The 19,967-nt window shown below is 46.6% G+C and overlaps 1 protein-coding gene across 1 annotated transcript in view; it reads right to left on the reverse strand.

Moving 5' to 3' along the window:
- The window catches only part of COL18A1 (collagen type XVIII alpha 1 chain), a 152,088-nt gene extending 139,146 nt beyond the window's left edge, over nucleotides 1-12,942 (reverse strand). The window contains exons 1-3 of the mRNA XM_082220741.1: nucleotides 12,907-12,942; nucleotides 11,582-11,736; nucleotides 11,409-11,476 (exon numbers count right to left, since the gene is read on the reverse strand). Coding sequence (XP_082076867.1) covers nucleotides 11,409-11,476; nucleotides 11,582-11,736; nucleotides 12,907-12,927 — 244 coding nt within the window. The 5' untranslated portion in view covers nucleotides 12,928-12,942. The remainder of the gene's footprint in view (nucleotides 1-11,408; nucleotides 11,477-11,581; nucleotides 11,737-12,906) is intronic.
- Nucleotides 12,943-19,967: the final 7,025 nt, after the last annotated feature.

Genomic DNA, 19,967 nt, shown 5'->3' on the forward strand with positions numbered 1-19,967 from the left:
TTTTCATTTCCCAAATGACTGCCTTGGCAAGCGCAATACCTACCAGGCTCAACGCCGGTCTCGCGCTGCCGCTTCCCGCGCTCTCAAGGACCCGGGAGGAGGAAGGCGTGAAGGGAATCCCGAAGGCGCGAAAACCTCGCGCATGTGCAGGCCTTCCGCCTGCGACAGCCCAGTAGGCCGGCCGAAGCGAGCGGCGATGGGTGTGGGAGCTCGCTCGCTCGCCGCCCCGCGTGTGCCTATGTGGGGCACGTTACAGCCCCGTGACGTCAGCGCCACGCATGCAGCCAGGCAGGCAGACGGCGAGAGCCCCGCGCTGGGCGGCCTCTCCTCGCCACCGCCGCCCCGCCTCTCGCCGCCCGACTCGCCCGCCTCCCTCCCACGGCACACCGGGCAACGTCTCGCACCAGTTGGGAAACACTGGTTTATCTCTTTGATGTCTGATGGGAGGGCATTCCACAGGGCGGGCGCCACTACCGAGAAGGCCCTCTGCCTGGTTTCCTGTAACCTCACTTTTCACAGTGAGGGAATTGCCAGAAGGCCCTTGGCACTGGATCTCAGTGTCTGGGCTGAACGATGGTGGCGGAGACGCTACTTCAGGTATACTGGACCGAAACCGCTTAGGGCTTTAAAGGTCAGCACCAACACTTTGAATTGTGCTCGGAAAGGTACTGGGAGCCAATGTAGGTCTTTCAAGACTGTCGTTACGTGGTCTCGGCGGCAGGTAGCAGCGCTCACAGCTTACGGACTGCACCGTGTAACAGGTGTCTGGCCCAGCAGCCTAAGGCGGACAAGCCACTGAAACAGGCATTCAGAATCCATTCATTTCATAAAACCTGCAGGGCTCAATCTCTGTGTTTGTGTATGTGTATGTGTGTGTTTCTGTTTTGCCCAAGGGTCTGGGGGTGGGAGAGAGCTCTTTAGCATGATGCTTTTAAAACAATTAAATTATCAACAAACAAACCTGATGATACGAATAGCAACGTCAGGTGCTACGGGGGGGGGGGAGAAGGGGGCCTACTCGGAAGTAAATACTGCGTCCAGGCGCAATTAGCGCTGATTTAAGGTGGGAGAAATAAGAGCATGCTGCCTGCGTCGGATACACACTCGCAGCCTCCCCTTACACAAGGGTAGCAGCTCAGGGAGCAGGTGGAGAGGGGATTAGACGCACACCCTCCGCGCTACACGGCGGAAGGGGGAGGGAGGAGGACAAGGCCATTCTCCATGTACAAAGCGGGAGGGGGAGCAGAAATGCGCGCCTCTCTCCCAGCCCCACATTCAACAAGAAGAGTCCCTCGCAGAAAGGAAGGGGGAGAGGCCCGCCGCCGCCCCACCACCGCCACCCTCCCATTCATAGCCACACACTCGGCGGCGTCAGGCTGCGACGCTGGGTCCCCGGGGACTGAGGCGCGTAGCAACCCCAACACCCAGAAGCCCGCGACTAGGCCTCCGCCCTGAGAGGCCGGCACCAGCCGAGCGAGTCCCGCACGAGCACCAAGGCGCCGCTGGGGCCGCCGCCGCCAGGGTTCCCTCCCCCCACCCAGCCAGGCGCAGGGCAGCGGCAATGCGGCTCCCTAGGCTGCGCTCTCACCCAGCGGCGGGCAGGGCCTAGTCGGGTCCCCCGGGAAGGGGGGACTTCGAGGGCCGCGCGCGCACACAAAAGTTGGGAGAAGTTAAAAGCCCGTCGCTAGCGGCCGCGGAGGAGGGAGAAAGAGAGAGAGAGGAGGCGACACCGCCGTCCCGTCACTCCACCCACCCACCCCAAATCTCGATGCCTTCCGAGGCGATTGTCAGGCAGGCGCTCCGCGCAACTCACTCTCTTCCCTCGGTCGGAGCAATCGTTTTTCTCCACAGAAATGGGGTCTTGCCACACAGTTCTCCCCCCCGCTCCGAAGAAGAAGCCACACAGCATTCTCGCCTGGAGAAAAGGAGAGACGGTCCCTCTCCCGTCTCTCCCCTCCCCCCGCCACCCCCATTGTCAGCCACGCAGCTGCCACCCCTTCAGTCCTTTCTATCAAGGAACGACCTTCCTCCATCCCTCGCTTTTTTCCCTCTCTTTCCTTTTTTTAAAAAAATATTTTCTCTTCCCCTTCTTTTTTTCCACCCTTTCTTTTTTCTCTTTCTCCCCCCCCCTCCCCGCCCTGCTGGGTTAAAGGATTTGAGCAATGGGTCTGGAGGTGGAGCTCGTCGGAGGATTAGCCCGACTCGCCCGCCTCCCTCCCACGGCACACCAGGCGACGTCCGGCGGCACACTACTGTGCCGCGGAACACCGGTTGGGAAACACTGGAGTCTATATGACAAACGCTTTGAACCATGACTCCCATCATCCCTGACCATTGGCCATGCTTGCTGGGATGTAGTCCAAAACATCTGGAGGGCACTACATTGGGGATGGCTGGTTTAACTAACAAAGCATCTTGTTCTCAAAATGGGCAACAATACGCTTATTGGAAACCCACAAGCAATAGCACTCTCCTTCCCATGAACCCCAGAAACTGGTGTTCAGAGCCATCCTACCTCTGATTACTGGAAGGTAATACATACTGCCATCATCACTAAAAGCCATTTATAGTCTTGTAAAGTTGTCTAATCCCCTTTTAAAGTCAGCCAAGTTGGTGGTCATCACTACATCTTGTAAAAGCAAATTGCATGGTTTTACTACACACTGTGTGAAGTACTTTGTTTTGGTCTGTCCAGAACCTCCCAATATTCAACTTCTAGCATTATGGGGTTCTAGCATTATGGGGGAAAGAGGGGTATTTTCCTTATCCACTATCCCCATACTATATACAGTGGTACCTCGGGTTAAGTACTTAATTCGTTCCAGAGGTCCGTTCTTAACCTGAAACTGTTCTTAACCTGAAGCACCACTTTAGCTAATGGGGCCTCCTGCTGCCGCCGCACCGCCAGAGCACGATTTCTGTTCTCATCCTGAAGCAAAGTTCTTAACCTGAGGTACTATTTCTAGGTTAGAGAAGTCTGTAACCTGAAGTGTATGTAACCTGAAGCGTATGTAACCCGAGGTACCACTGTATATATTTTTATTATGTCCTCCCTTTCCTAAACTAAAAGGCCCCCAAAATTGTAGATTTCCCTTTTCCTCTTAGTAAAATTATTTTGATTGCTCTTTTTTGGAAGCACAGCCATCATAAATATTTACAGTATTCCAAGTGTGGTTGCACCATAAATTAGTATAAATACATTGTGATGTTGTCTGTTTTATTTTCATTCCCTTTCCTAATTATTCCCAACATGGAATTCACTTTCCTCACAGCTGCCACATGCTGGGTAAACATTTTCATTCAGCTATCCACTACAAGATCTCTTTCCAGGTCAGTTACCACCAGTTCAGATCCTATCGGTATATACCGTATTTTTCGCCCCATAGGACGCACCGGCACATAGGACGCATCAAGTTTTTTGGGGGGGGGGAATGAAGGGGAAAAAATTTATTTCCCCCCCAGGCGCTTGTGGGGCCGGCAGCGGGGAGAAGCGCTCTTCTCCCCGCCGCCCACCTTCAGATCAGGTCTGGGGACAGCGGGGAGACGCGCTGCGCCTCCCCGCTGTCCCCGGAGCTTGTGGGGCAGGCAGCGGGGAGAAGCACTCTTCTCCCCGCCGCCCACCTTCAGATCAGGTCCAGGGACAGCGGGGAGATGCGCTGCGCCTCCCCACTGTCCCCGGAGGTTGCGGGGCTGGCGGCGGGGTCTCCCCGCTGTCAGCCTCCAATCCACTTCAGGAGACAGCGGGATGGCGGCGTTCTGCCTCCCTCTGTCCCCCGACCTTGTGGGGCTGGCACTGGGGCTCTCCTGAAGCCTGGAGAGCGAAAGGGGTCGGTGCACACCGACCCCTCTCGCTCTCCAGGCTTCAGCGAAAGCCTGCATTCGCCCCATAGGACGCACACACATTTCCCATTCATTTTTGGAGGGGAAAAAGTGCGTCCTATAGGGCGAAAAATACGGTATGTAAAGATAGGATTTTTTGCCCCAATGTGCATCATTTTGTACTTGTTTGCACTTTCTAGTAAGCAGGTGATATACAACTGGAAGGGATTAACCTGCTAGGTAACACAAACATAAAAAAATCTTTGCATGAGGAATGTGAGGTATTTCTGATCTTCACACATGTGCTTTTCCAAGTGCTGAAAACGCTAAAGAGCCGTTCAGTACTCTGTGCTTTTGCTTTGTGGAAATAACAGTTCCACATTAGAAAGCCAGATGAGACAGTGCCACACAGACAGGGACAATGGGAGGAATTCAATGTCTCTCCTCATTTTGGCATGCCAGACAAAACAATCTCCACTCTCCTCCCCACCACCACGCACTCTTCAAGTGTTCTTCTGACTCTCCCCAGAGCTAGTTTGGAGGACAGAGAGTTCTCTTGTGCATGTGGAAGTCTTTGCACAGAGGGCTTCCGCTGACAAGACTCATTAGTTGACTCTTGCCCATTATGTCTAGCCAGAAGTACATGTCCACAACATCCACAATGAACCAATCTAGAAGGATAGCTCCCTACCATTCACTGAGTATGCTTTCCAGCACCATCTTGCATCAGAGGAAAAGGGAGAGAGGCAATTTTCAGCCATTCCCCTTCCTTCTAGCAATCACCCCCCCAAAAAAACACACGCACACACACACACACACACCCAAATCCCATCCTGTTCCCAACACTCTGGAGCAGATGGGGGTGAGGGGCTGTAGGGGGGGAAGCAGTGAAAGTTTCTGCCCTCCTGGCTCCACTGTTGGAACCTTTGCTGGATCAAAATGCCTTTTGTCAGCTGAGAGACACTGTTAGATACAACCCATTGCTGGCAGAGAGAGACCACAGTAGGGAAAACACAGGACTGTCTGCAAGAACTACAGAGTAGGAACAGAATAGATGTCTACTAATTAGTTGGTACAGGGGGGCTCAATACAACATATCCCTGCATTAGAAGATGTGCAAGAACTTGTTTAAAAGATATAGCACCCCAGAAAAGCTCCACACAATTAGGCTTTCACCACTAAATTACATTTCAATCTTCTCCTTCATATTTGGTAATAATTAAACAAATATGAACAAAGGCACAATCCATGGAGAACAGCAAAAGGAATGTCACTCTGTGTGTATGTACACAACAGTCTACTGACAAGGTGACCATTACGTCACCAACCAGGCATTTTGTAGCTGCCCTTTATAGTCTATTCAGAGCATACTTCTGCGGACTGTCAATGCAAATTGCACATAGTTTCACAGCAATACAGAAGAAACTATACTGGTTCTTTCATTGATTTTACATGAATCTTGAGACTGCATAAAGCGCAACAATCAGAATGCCACTATTTCAAAAGCACAGTTCATATTGCACACATCAAAATCTCTCAGGAGCCATTTAAGATAATTTAATTTTATCCTGTTGAGAAACAAGATACCAGTGGCCAATGCCTTAGGTAAATCCAAAAGTGCATTTGGAGGCAGATTGATTATCAAACACTGCACATGTTCACATCCAATGCCCTTTTAATAATAATAAAAAAGTATATGAAGAACATAAACAGTTCAATTACACGGCAATTTTTCAGCAGATAAATATTGAGCAGTATACTGATCTGGATAGGCTCTTATCTTGCCACCCTTCATCAGCTGAGATCCCAGGGCACTTTACAATGCAGACATCAAAACATTAAGCTCCCCTTTTATCTCATTCTTTGTCCAAAAAGTGCAAGTTAACCCACAACTCCTTCTTTGTTTAGTGATGGATTTCCATCGGGCACTTTAAGATAATTATCTGATTCCCACATGAACCATGTCAGTCTAGAATTTGTCTGAAATATTGCACACATATAAGCTTCAGAAGATCCCACATTACAGCAAGCAGAATGTTGGTGGAATTGTATGTAAGGCACTGCTTTCCTCTAATGACAACTGAAGCTGATTAAGTGACATTAGCCAAAGGTAAGTGGTAAACTTTCATTTAGGTAAAGTTTTACTTCTTTCTGTTCCTGCAACATATCTAGATTGTATTTCAGTTCCATGTGATGCTTTTCATTACAGATGCATTCTATTAAAACAGTTCTCCTTGCTTGCTGGTATGAAATGCTGGTGTTATATACAACATGGAACTGACTGGTGAACCATGCTAGGTCCCATGTCGCTCTCTCTCACACACACACATATTTAAGGGGAAACTTTTTCTACTGAGGGCCCCATTCCCTTGGGGATAATCTGGCAGGGGCCAGACACTAGTGGGGCCTTTCTCCTTTCCATCACTCCATCCATTTCCATCCCCACTTCCCAGTCCTCCTTCTCACTCTAGATCCCCTTCCCCATATGTCACAACAAGCCCCTGCCCCCAACAAATTATGTAGTAGTTACACCCACCCACCACCTCTGTCTCACTCACACAAAATGTGGAACTAGAAGTGATAGCTGGAGAGGATGTGTGGAGAACAAGAAGGGGCCTTCTTGGAGGGCCTAGGTGATCAAAAATTCAATATGGCAGCCAATGGGGGTGTTCTATTTTTTTTACATTCTAATAAAGCACAGACATTTTGCTTAAATTGCAAGTCCATTCATCTGTCAAAGTATGCTGCTACGGTTGAGAGTTTTGAATCCAGCCTACTGTCCAGATTCAGTTTCCTACCTGTTTTAAACAAACCATCGTTAACATTAACCACAATGTTTCAGTCTGCAGAAGCAACAAACCATTGTTAAGGAAAATAGCTGAACTCCTCCTGTCAATGCTACAGAAAGGCACAGAAGGTTCACCTGATCTTATTCACATCACTTCAGCCTATGCAGTCAGTACCTTTGATGGTGATAATCCTTTCAACACTATCAGTTTAGTCAAGGACAGGCTCTCCACATATGAACTGACCTGGAGCCTGCAATCATTATTTGAAGCTCTTCTTCGTGTGCCTCCTCCATGAGTGGTCTGGAGGGGGGAACAAGAGAAAGGGCCTTTTCTGTGGTAGGTCCCCATTTGTGGAATGCTCTCCCCAGGGAGGCTCGCTGCTGCCTTCACTATATAGCTTTAGGAGCCAGGCAAAAATGTTTCTCTATAACCAGCCTTGGAATGATTAACATTCAATAGCCTTTTAAATGTGTTTGTGGGAGGGGGAATTTGTTTTATTTCATTTTCATTCTGTATTTTGTGTTCTCATGTTGCATTTTTAAATTGTGAACTGTTCTTTGATCTTCGGATGAAGAATGGTATACAAATTTAATAAATAATAATAACTAGATCCAAATTCAGCAATACTGCCATAGTATACCATACAAAGAAGTAGCATCTCCAGGATTTGTTCATAGGATCACTAACCTTTCTCTTCAACTGATTTGATCTTAAAGTCTTTTCTCTTGCACACTGTCTTAAGAGACAGAACCTCCTTCTGTAAGTTGAATATTGACAGTCAATTCACACACTATTATGCCAGAGGATATGAAGAAAGTGCTCACCAGCAAGTAACTTCTACAGTTGGCGTAATATAAAATGGGGAAGCACACTCTCATCTGCATTATATACTCTCCAATAATTCCATATTGTAATCTAGAATTGTACATCCATGAAGTTGCTGGTTTTAATTCAAGAGGCTCATGTGGAACTTACTATATACAAAGGAGCCATTAAAACACTCTGCATTAAAGGGTACCTGTCATGGAAACCACATATAACAGGGCTGATGAACCTCTGAGACTTCAGGTGCTGTTGAACTCAACCAGCTAGGGATGATGAAAATTGGGAGCCCAGGAACATCTGGACTCTGGATGCCCATCCCTGACCTTATGTGTGTTTTCTCTGCAAACCAATGGGAAACTTAATATGAACGTTTTCTTTCCAAAGCAGAAAGGTTTCAGCCCTTAAAAGTTGACCAGCTCAGCTCCAGGGTGGTTTCTTGTTAAACTCTAAGGAGGGCAATGCAGCAGAAAACAGCTGCACAACAATGTCAGCACCAGGAGCTTATCATTTGTATTAATGAAACCTGCCATACAAATATGTGACATTCAACACTTTTTCTTCCTTAGATAGACTGCAAACGCGGAGGAAAGAGAGCGGGAAAACTGCATCTGGCCTCTGCAAACTTTCCTCTCCTTGTCCTAACATGTTCACTTCGGCTCAATCAAATAGATGTTACCTTTAGAAGTCAGAGAATGAAACAGTCCTAAAGCTCCCATTAAGCAGTGTTAAAGAGGTCTCCCTTCCCTTCCCCCCTACCAGTCAATACAAGCAGGGTCTAATGGAATGTGTGCATTTGTTGACAGAATGCGTCACTCAAGGTTCCACTCAAAGACAGTACATGTGGATCACACTTAAGCACCCTAGAGCTTTAAAGCCAAACAATGTTTCACATTTAATAGTTTAACCAATAGTGCAGATACACAAGAGTTTTATTAGCTCATGATTCATGAATAGCCAAAGGCATTTTAAAGAAATCTTAAAAGTGCCTCAGAACACCTGCCTGGCAAACACTTAGGTTCATGTTGTCTCACTGACTTCATGGACTACATTCTCATCAGTGTTTACAGACCAGCTCCTATGTGGATAAAACAATACAGAGGTTATTTCCCTAAAATGTACAAACACTTTTTATTAGCCTTGGTTGACTCCTTTAAAGGCTATCAATATCTAAGTGTCTCTGCAGGGTTCTAGGACTAAATTAGCAACCAGGACACCTGAGCTTTTTTCAGCTTATGCTGCACAGCTGTAGAGCAAATATATTCTCATGGCTTCTTGCACATTTCATCTGTCAAAGGTCTAAAATCTAGATTTCCAGTTATCAGTGTATGGCCAGGTTTCAGCTGCAAAAAAGGGTGGAGGAATCCCATCACCTAACAGCTTGGGTCACTATGCACATTTGCACACAACATGCATCCCAAATAAGAAGTGGCACAAATAGGAACAAGGCTAAAACATTCATAAAAAACCTTTTACTTTATTCTGGCAACTCTTCCTTGGACGTTAGTCCTACCGAGTCCCCAGCTCTAAACAGCTTTACGGCACATCTACATGGAGAATCAGAACCATATCCAACACCCAGTTAACATACACCAAGTCTACATAAATTTGTAGTTTAGGCTGTGCTGGTTTGCCAACAGACTAAGGTGATGGTGGGAGCCTGCAGCACCTATGCAATCTGAATAAGTGGGTATCTAATGCCACTGCAATTTATTTGTCCATCACCAAATACAGCGGCGTAGCGTGAGTTGTCAGCACCCGGGGCAAGGCAAATAATTTGCGCCCCCTAACCCGGGGCAAGGCAAGTAATTTGCGCCCCCCCAACCCCTAACCTGCCGATCTGAGTCGAGTTGCTGCTGGCGCTGCCGCCCAAACCACGCCGCTTGCCCGGAGGAGGAGGGGGGCAGAGAGGCGAGGAAAATGCAACATGGCCCAGCAGCTGCAGCAGCAGCAGCAGCAGCAGCAGCGGAGGCGGGGCTGTGAGGAGGGGCTGCCTGGCACGTCCTCCGCGGCCCTGACGCGCGGGGCTGAGAGCCGCTGCCTGCCGGACGCCTTCAGCCCGGGCGCGCACACAGCTCGTTGGTTCCACAAGACATGGGGCTCTGCTACAGCCTGCGCCCGAGGCTCTTCGGCGACTCCGGAGGCAGCGAGCGCGCCCCCCCCAGATGTTGCACCCAGTGCGGCCGGCCCCCCTGGCACCCCCCACGCTACACCACTGACCAAATATGTTGGCTTTTTCAAGTTACATTTCTTTTACTTCTGGCTGTGCATTGAGCTGAAACACAGGAAGCTCCTCTGCAGAGATAATTTTAACTAGGATTTCAATGGAACTTGCACAAGCAAAGCATCTTATGTGCTATAGCCTCAGGGCCACTTCCTAAGACTTAGGGTTTCACAAGTGATGCTAAGAATGCCTTTTAGTCTGGAATGTGTCACTTGCAAATGCTAGTAATACAAGACAGAAAGCAGAAAAGAACCAATTCCAAAATCAAAATGTACATAATATCTAACCAAGATAAGTTTTAAATTCACATTACAGAGATTGGGAATGCAGAAAAGGCATTTTAAACAAGACTCTCATGCTTTTGTCTTAAGATACATTAAAACCCATTATATAAACTAATTAATATACTTATTTTCTGATTGAAAGCATTAGAGGGAAACATATGATCAGCATACTGCATAAAAAATACATTTTCATACTTGAATGATATGGAGGCGGGGCGAAGTGTCTTCTCCAAGCCTGGTAGGAAGCAGATTCTGGGCAAATCCTTAACTCTGAGCACAATCTGCTGCAGAGAACTACATTTGGCCAAGGTTGTGTTTGTTTTGCAAGACTGAGAGGAACACCTTTAAATCTTGAAAATCCATACAAAGCAGGGCATGCCCCTGTGCAGTTAGTGTTAATCAGAACACACCTTTTTCACGGAGTAAAGCATCCCAGAGAAGCAGGCTCTTTCTGCCCCACAGTTTTTAAAACGTTTGTATTCTATACCAAAGCAGTTTCTTTCATTAAAAAATAAATAAATCAGTTGAATATTACACCAAGAGAAACTTAAATCCTCATTCTAACAGAGCCTCTTAAGTAATTAACCATCACAAGCACCTCTCTCTAGACGCACCAAAAGAAAATAATTCATCTAGTATAGCATATTAAGGTGTTATTATCATGTATTAATTTGCTAGCACAAGCAGTAGACTCAAGAAAAGTTTGGCTTCAGCACCTCAGGTGCACTATTTTGGCTAACCATTTACGATATAAATTCAGGATGGAGCAGGGTGGAGACAACTCCAACCTAATCATAGGAGCCAACTCCTAGGGGCAGAGGTCCCTTCTGCCCCCCCCCCCAATAAAATATTTGAGGGGGTCGTGAGTCCCCAAAGTTGATGGGCCTCGCCATTCAAATTGATTATCATGTGATCAATTATGCGGGGGTAGGATTTACTCCCCCCCCCCATATTTTATTCAAGTTGGCACGCATGAACCTCACTACGTCTACTCAGAACAAAGCCCCTATTTATTTCCATGGGATTTACTTGCGGGTAAACCGGGTTAGGAAGTGCAACCTGAAGCCGCTCGAAAAAGCGGCATGATGCGCCCCATCAGGGACTTTAGGAACTTCTGGGAAGGGGGAGGAGGAGGAAGAGGAAGAGCGCCTCCAAGGGAGGCTGCGGCGGAGCGGCCACTTCCCAGCCGCCCCCTGGGAGCAGGCGGCGAACTTCTCGCCGGACCTCCGGGAGGCACCGGGGGCCCTTTGTGCGCTGACAGCCCCTCGGGGCGCAACGCCGGAGGGCAGAGTCCCGGGAAGCCCCCTCGGGACGCGCATCCTGCAGGCTCCTTGAGATGAGTCCTCCTCCTCGTCCTCCTCCGCCCCCCAGGCACCGGCGGAGGGACAGGCTTCCCCGCGCCCCCCCCCCCAGAGTCCTTTCCGCCAGGGGGGCAGCAGGAGGTCAGCCCTCGCCGCCTCGCCGCCTTACCTCGCTGGGGCGACGCGGGCGCAGCGAGCAAGACAAAGAGCCCGAGCAGGAGCCGTGGCGGGAGACACCTGCGAGGAAAGGGCAACAGGTTATATAGAGCCAAGCCGAGCCCGCCTTCCCGCCCGCCCAGCCGCGGCCAGCGGCATTCCCGCGCTCCGCTTCGCCCCGCTCACCTGGCGCGCATGGTCGCGGCTGCGCTGCGCTGAGGCGAAAAGAAGCTGCCGCTGCCTCCTCTTGCCGGGGCAGCAAGTTCTGAGCAGGACTCGCCTCCCAGGGCGCGCTCGCTCGCTCGGTCCGGCGGCCGCGGGGTCCTAGCGCCGCACTGTGTCTAGCGGAGCAGGGGGCGCCTTGAGTTCCCCCACATCACCCAGTGCCGGATTTACGTATACGACAAACAAGCTATAGCTTAGGGCCCCACTCTCTTGGGGCCCCAAAAATATATACTACTTCTTAATTGTATTTCACTATTAATATACTTCTTAATTGTATTTCGGTTCAACAATTACTTTGATAAAATACATATTTTGTTATGTGAAAATGGCTTTAGATACCTATTAGGTCCATAAATTACCATATAGCATATATTCAACACAATTTGTTGTTGACAAAGGACAGCTGGACATATAAAGGGCCCCATTACCTAGCTTAGGGCATCATCAAACCTAAATCCAGCCCTGATCACAGCCAAGGACTAGCAAATATTGGGGTGGGGGCTGCATGCAGAATCATAGAATCATAGAATCATAGAATCATAGAGTTGGAAGAGACCACAAGGGCCATCGAGTCCAACCCCCTGCCAAGCAGGTGGAGCCTCTGCTAAGAGGTTGCCAGCGACCAAGAGATCCACCTGCTGCTTTCTACTCCAGCCATGGGCAGGGGAAAGGCTCAAGAAGGGGCACAATGGAGAGACTTGTCTGCGGTTCCCTGACCCTCAGCATGTATTAAGGGTGCCACAGAACCCATGAGGTTTAAATGCACATCACATCATCTCTCCATCTTCTGGGCAAGCAAGAGGTTCAGGGACATATTCCAGCCAGGCAGAAACACTTGAGGAGGGTGTGGGGCAGTGCCAGTGAGGGGGGTGTAACGAGGTGGAGGTAAACGGGGGCTGTCTGGGGAGAGACTCCATGTCAACATTTGACCCTCAGGTCTGCGATTCCTTGCTCATGCTCATGAGCACCACAGCACCTTCTAGCAAATTAAAGCCATAAGTTACGTATGTGTTGTGCAGTTTCTTCATGTGCCTCCTACCAATCCGTATCACTGGATCCCTCCAGGGATTGAAAGAAGAACGTTTTCTACATTCTGTCTATGATCACATACCCATCTGTCTCCCATTCATGGGTGTAAGCATGAGGGGACAGCTGCCCCCCAAATCAATAAAAATCAATAAAAATAATTAACTGAGGTTCTGTCCCCCTCCCCCCAAAAATCCTAGCTACACCAAGCCACCACTGCCATATTTTCTTCTTAACTCAAAATCTCTAAGCTCTCTTACTTCATAGGCGCAGCGCTCCATCTTCCTGGGCAGTTGCCCATTTGTGTGCCTTCCCCTCCACGGTGATCTCGGTGGGGTGATCAGAACTATAAGCATTCCAAATTACAACTCATTAGTTTGTGGTGGTAATGCTGAAGTCCCAGTTTGCATCATTTTGCTCTTCTGTTGCACTTCTGCCATTCTGTTGTCCATTCACCCAGTTCACAATTTATGAATAAGTTAATTGGGGGACTCCAGTGTTTACTCCCTCTTAATATGGAAAAGCAGCTCATATTCTATGCTTCCTCTCTTGGCTGGTTATTGACATACACTTGCCCACTTATCCCATCCCACAATACTTCCTTGTGTTTCTCAGCCATACTACCTGTTCTTTTTACATTTGTTTTTATTACATTATTTATGTTAACTACTCTAGGACCTGGTGGCAAAGGGTGGTATACAAAACTCTTAAATAAATAGATAAATATTTCAGCCACTCTTTCCTGCCCCTCCCCATCCTTACCTCACTTACCTCTTAAGCTCTCTTTTTACCACAAAAGTCATCATGTCCATTTCTGTTCCATGACATCATAGTAGCTCAACCAATTATAAAAGAAGAGGGCTTGCCGACACACCACAATTTCTTACATAAACAGAAGGTGCCTGATATGTTGTAGAGTTATGTGGTGCCCAATGCCTTTGCCGGTGTCAGGAGCACAAATTCCTGAACTTGGGGTTTGAGAGCATCAAACCAAGATTCAGTTTATGCACCAACAACTACTTCTGGCCAAAGAAGAGAATTACAGGGAAACCACCCATATTACAAGGCAGCCTCTTGACAGGAATAAACTCCTCATCCATATTAAGATAGGCCAGGCTTCCTCACTTATCAGAGCAACAAGGGAACTACAATAGTCTACATTGCCTTTGCACACACACACACACACACACACACACCCAAAATTGTAGGCATGGAAGTTTTTTTTAGCAAGTTGTCTTTTAGCTCAGGTCAGAACCTGTTCCATTGTATGCAAGCTGCTTGGAACAGTCCCTTCTCATGGTAGTAGCAGCATCACTTCTGTACATCAGACGGTAAGTTATGTCTAGAATAATAAATATGGGAACCTTTTGGACATCATTTTCCCTGGAAATAAAGTCCTAGATTGGCTGTGCTATTTATTACACTGACATCTGCTGGTAGGGTCCTTCTTCTGCATGTGTTTGAAGAGGCTCATTACAACAATTCTCCCTGAAAAGTTGAACAGAACCTACTAAGGATGTTTTCCCCCATGCATTTTATTCTTGCAGCAACCCTGTTGTGTAGGTTAGCCTGAAAGAAGGTGACCAGTGAATTTCCACTAAACCTCATGGCTGAGTGGGGATTTGAACCTGGGACTCCCCTGTTCTAATTCAACACTGTACTCTTCAGAACAATGTAATACCTTTGTTTGTTCAAGATCAATATACTACAGGAAAATAAGTTATCTTTTCTTTTGTTTTTTATAAATATAATCCAGATATTATAGTACAGTACTTGAGTTTCAGTGAGCACAGTCCAAAGGAAGTTAGGAAAACAAAGTGTCGACAAAATAAACAGGGTTTAAGCAACTGCAGCAACAAGACACCCCAAACATTTAAATTCCAATACAGTGGTACCTCTGGTTAAGAACTTAATTCGTTCCAGAGGTCTGTTTTTAACCTGAAACTGTTCTTAACCCAAGGTACCACTTTAGCTAATGGGGCCTCCCGCTGCCACCATGCCGCCGCCGCACAATTTCTGTTCTCATCCTGAAGCAAAGTTCTTAACACGAGGTACTATTTCTAGGTTAGCGGAATCTGTAACCTGAAGCGTCTGTAACCTGAAGCGTCTGTAACCCGAGGTACCACTGTACTTTCACATGCAAGCTAGTTATCTGTATTGCACTCTCTGCATTTTCAGCACAGATCACAGGGTGGGTATTTCTAGAATCTAGATGAAGAGAATTGGGACCTAACCTATTCCAGATTTCCAAATGATGACAGGTTTGAATGCTACTTAAGATGTTTTCACAACTGACTTAAATGTGTTACGGATTTCTTTTGTCTATAAATGCTACATTGACAGGGAGCAGGTGGCTCTGTGATCAAACCACTGAGCCTATTGGGCTTGCTGATCAGAAGGTTGGCAGTTCAAATCCATGTGAGCTCCCATTGCTCTGTTCCAGTTTCTGCCAACCTAGCAGTTCAAAAGCACACCAGTGAAAGTAGATAATTAGGTACCGCTGTGGTGGGAAGGTAAACAGCGTTTCTGTGTGCTCTGCTTTCCGTCACGTGTTCCATTGTGCCAGAAGCGGTTTAGTCATGCTGGCCACATGACCTAGAAAGCTGTCTGGCTCCCTTGGCCTGAAGCAAGATGAGCGCTGCACCGCACAGTTGCTTTTGACTGGACTTAACCATCCAGGGGTCCTTTACCTTTTTTATATTGACCAGAATGTACATTCAATTTAAAAATGTCTTTCATTTATTTTATAGTGCACATTAGTCAGAATAATTGCATTCCCAACCCAAAGCATGATCCTAAGTATGTTCACTGAGAGGTCCTACTGGGTTCAATACTCAAGTACATGTGCTTAGGCTTGTGATTTAAGAATGCAATCCTATCTACACAGTAGGACTCACTTCTGAGTAAAGATGGACAGAAGTGTACTATAAGGCTTTGTTTGCCTTGCAGAGGATCCTGGTTATACTATGTACAATTTTGGTTTGCACGCAGTGCCACAACTTCCAGATCTTCCCAGAAAAAATGGCATACACTTAGCTTCAAGCTACAGATGTCTCAGATCATGCTGAATCACACTAACCAACCTCATTGCAGACAAGGCCTCACTTTTGAAAGCAGTTGTTGTGCAATGTGTGGGACACATGTTCCCTCCTCTAATTTTAATCCCCTCCTTCCTAATCCAAGAGAGGCCAGTGCTTGCCTAGGGCCTCTGAATGGAAGCTTTTTTACATGACAATAATAATTGTTGTCTGTGACCCTGAGCTGATCACAGAATGCCAGCTCATACCAAAAGAACGCCAAGCCTGGCTAAGCTAAAATCAAATCCTTCCTCTGCCTCCCCCACCTCTTCTCCCTTTACTTTGCTGGCACAAGGAAATGTGAAGACTCTTACAAAACATCAAAGCAGGAAGGTCAAAGCCTGCTACTCTTTTTATTAACTTCAGTCATTCAGATAACCATTATGGCCAGCCTGTGAAATGAGAGTGTTGAATTCTTCGTGTTGTGGTTTGGGTGGGTTATGCAGCTTTGCAGTCTCTTGCCTGATGTGAGTGGTTCAACACAGGAATTCAAATGTCTACAGAGAAACACTCAGCCCACCAGTTTAATGACCTAGGCAGCACAAGGCAGCTAGCCAAAACCTATTTTTTTATTGCAAATAACGCTCTTTTTCTTCAACAGGATCTAAACCACCCAGGTAGTAACATTAGTGAATGCATATGCTGCAGAGCATCTATATGTTTTTCCGCTTAATCAACATTTGCTGTTCATGGTGTTATTCCAATACTAACAACCAAACGAAAACAGATGATAGAAACAAGCTAGGCATTATAGAACTAGAATTTTTGTCTACAACATAATTACATACATATACTCTGTACTGAATCTGCGAGGTAAAATAATAAATTAAAACTAGCAGTGTAAAGAATGGAAGGGAAGACCATTTTTGCTCGAAGAAAATAAGAGGGCACAGAGATTTATGACAGTCTGATTTTGTTAGTCATTCTACAAGTGAGGCCTATTTTAAGCTAAGATATCTAACTGTTCCAACAGTAGGCAAATGTTATTTTTTCAGATACTACCATGAATTATATAGAAGTGACATTGTTGTAATCAAAGCAGCCCCATTAAGTTTTAGCAAAATGCTTCTGATGATGAATAATAAAAAAGAGCACTCTAACATATCCCTGGAAAGAATAGCTAACCTGGTCTAGTGAACAATAGCACAAGAACCTTCTGTGTGCAGTGTAGCTATAAAGAAGGATTAAAGGAGCCTAATGTAGAACCATATTTTGTAACTCATTTCAAATTTCTCTGCAACGGGGAAATTACCTATTATGCCACATTTGGCAAGGTTCCATCTGCTTTGCAAGTGTTTAGAGACTGAGCTGAGAGACATATGCAGCCAGAACTTAAGTTGAAGTTGACAAGAAGTGAAATGGAATAACTTTAAACTAATGGCAGGGTTCTTTTTGAGGGGTATTGAACAAGATGCTCTCAGAAGGCACATCTTTCTGCTGTCACCACTGCCCATTCACTTGACCTCTCCCCTTATGCCCAATCAATAGAGGGACAAAGAAGAGAGAGAACAAGGTGAGTGGAAGTGGCTTTTCCTCCTCCTTGCTGCTGTCACTGCTCACTTGTGGACAGGTGATCAAGCAGCAACAGCAAGGAGGACGACAAGTCAGGGGGCTCCTGGAACTGGCAGTGTCCCCTACTAGGATATGGATGGTGATGATTATGATGATTTATTACTTATACCTTGCCCATCTGACTAGGTCGCCCTAGCCACTCTGCTTTATTATGCTTCCAACATAATAAAAATGCAACAAAACATCAAACATTTAAACTTCCCTATACAGGGCTGCCTGTAATGGCCTCAGAAAGTTGTACTGTATAGATATTTAGCTCCTTGACATCTGATGGGAGGGCTTTCCACAGGGCAGGTGCCACTATTGAGAAGGCCCTCTGCCTGGTTCTCTGTAACTTCACTTCCTGCAGTGAGGGAGCCACAAGAAGGCCCTCAGAGCTAGATCTCAGTGTCCAGGCTGAACAATGGGGGTGGAGACGCTCCTTCAGGTATATAGGGCCAAGGCCATTTAGAGCTTTAAAGGTCATCACCAACATTTTTAATTGCACTCAGCAGGTGCCCAGTCATGCTGACAAACAAGCCCACAAGATAAATGCACAAAGTAAGGAGAAGTATCCTCCAGGTTGTCTTAACAACAGTGCCATAACAAAACCAGAGCCATTAGCAGCAACCCTATGCTTCAGCAAAGTGGTATTCTGAGGTAATATCAGTAATGGTGGACAGCTTACCTTCCTCTCCAGGAAGGCATTAGATGAAGGTAGGGATGTGGGTGGCGCTGTGGTCTAAACCCAGAACCTAGGGCTTGCCGATCAGAAGGTCGGCGATTTGAATCCCCGCAAGGGGGTGAGCTCTAGTTGCTCGGTCCCTGCTCCTGCCAACCTAGCAGTTTGAAAGCACATCAAAGTGCAAGTAGATAAATAGGTAAACAGCATTTCCATGTGTTGCTCTGGTTCGCCAGAAGCAGCTTAGTCATGCTGGCCACATGACCCAGAAGCTGTCTGCGGACAAAATGCTGGCTCCCTTGGCCAGTAAAGCGAGATGAGCGCACAACCCCAGATTCGTCCATGACTGAACTTAATGGTCAGGGGTCCCTTTACCTTTAGGACATTTCCAAGTTCACAATAAGCAATGGTCACACCCAAACAGTGCACACACTAGAACACATCCTTTGCAATAGGTAAGAGATTTTGTAACAGACATGTTCATATGAAAAGTGGACCCCAAATCACTAATGTTGCAAGTTATACCTTTGTAGCCTAATGTGAAGCTCAGGGCTGAGCTCCACTTTGTCTTCTGAAACATTCTGAGCCTCTTAATAGCCTCTCTTCTGCACATTTGGTTGAGAGACTATCTTTCCCACCATCTCTCAGCAAACAGGCTTTCTTCCTGAGTTACCTTACTTAGCTGTAAATCACTGTCTAATTGGTATGAATGGCTAAAACCCAGAAAGAGGCCTGTATCTACAAGCCTGAGCTCATGATTAATTGGGGAAGGTGCAGCGTTTTTTTCTACCCCGTCTGAAGTTTTATGTATGACAAAAACTTATGCTGACAAAGAGCAAAAAATGTGTCCAGAGGCAACTGACGCATTTAGAAATCTGCAGAAGGGGAAAGGTGTGCTGTGTTTAGTGAAAACTTCAGTGTCTTAGACCTGTCCGGCAATGTAATGCTCACACTTCTGGTTTTTAAATTTTAAACTTTGAGCCCGTGTGTGGGAGAGGAGTGGATGTCTTTTCCAGTTGCACATTCAGTTTGTTTTGGTGTGTAAGGAAAGGCTGTGGCAGCCAATTAACTTCCCACACATGAAATCTCCAGGCCAAAGCCACAGCCATCTATGCCTTTTACACACTTCCTTTTGGATAACTACTGTCATAACCTGAAGAGACAGATGTTACTCCATTCAGCCCAATGTTTGTCAGAAAAGATTGCTTTGTTTCAGATCATGCCCATGTAGGGTTTCTCTTTTTGCCCTCTATTCTACGGTGCGGACCGAAGGAACAGTGGAGATGGAGGCACGAGGCTTTCTGTTGCTTCCTTTGCCTCGATGTATTGTAAATTGAAAGACAAGTGTATGTCTGATTAACTCCTTTACTCAGCTGCTTCTTGGGTGGACTCAGATGAGATGACCCGTTTATGCAACAACAAAGCATAGCTCACTCCATCTTCGATCCACCACCGCAGCAGAGGCTGGAAGAGCTATCATAGATACAAGGAACAACTGGTGGAAATGCCAAGCAAGGATCTCTTGCACCTCCACAAAGTGTTCCTGTAAATCTAGTTTTTGCCTGACACAACAGTTGCTTATGGGCTGCAGAGAAAGGCCTCTTTTTTACTACACAACTCTAGAATTATTATTATTATTATTATTATTATTATTATTATTATTATTATTATTCTGTCTTTACTTCCAAAAGAACTAGGACGGCCATGCAACATTACATCAAAGTCTTGCATGTCACACATCCCAAAATTTCCGTTTTAAATATAAAGCTGACATGGAAGCCCCCAAAATTTGACCTAAGCAGTGGAGGGGGGGGCCTTCTGGTGCCATTTTCCAGATCTAAAACAAATTTCCTCCCCCCAAAACCTGTTAGTTCTGCAGGAGAAAAAAATGCAGGTACATGTATAACTTCCACCATGGAACTAACAGCAGTTTGAGGGAGGAAGGGGTAGATTGGAGAATAACATGGTAGTGGGGATAATTGCCTATCCCCATAGCTCCAGTTAAATTTGG

Source organism: Podarcis vaucheri (assembly GCF_965113315.1).
Source record: "Podarcis vaucheri genome assembly, chromosome: 1".
NCBI lineage: Eukaryota > Metazoa > Chordata > Lepidosauria > Squamata > Lacertidae > Podarcis > Podarcis vaucheri.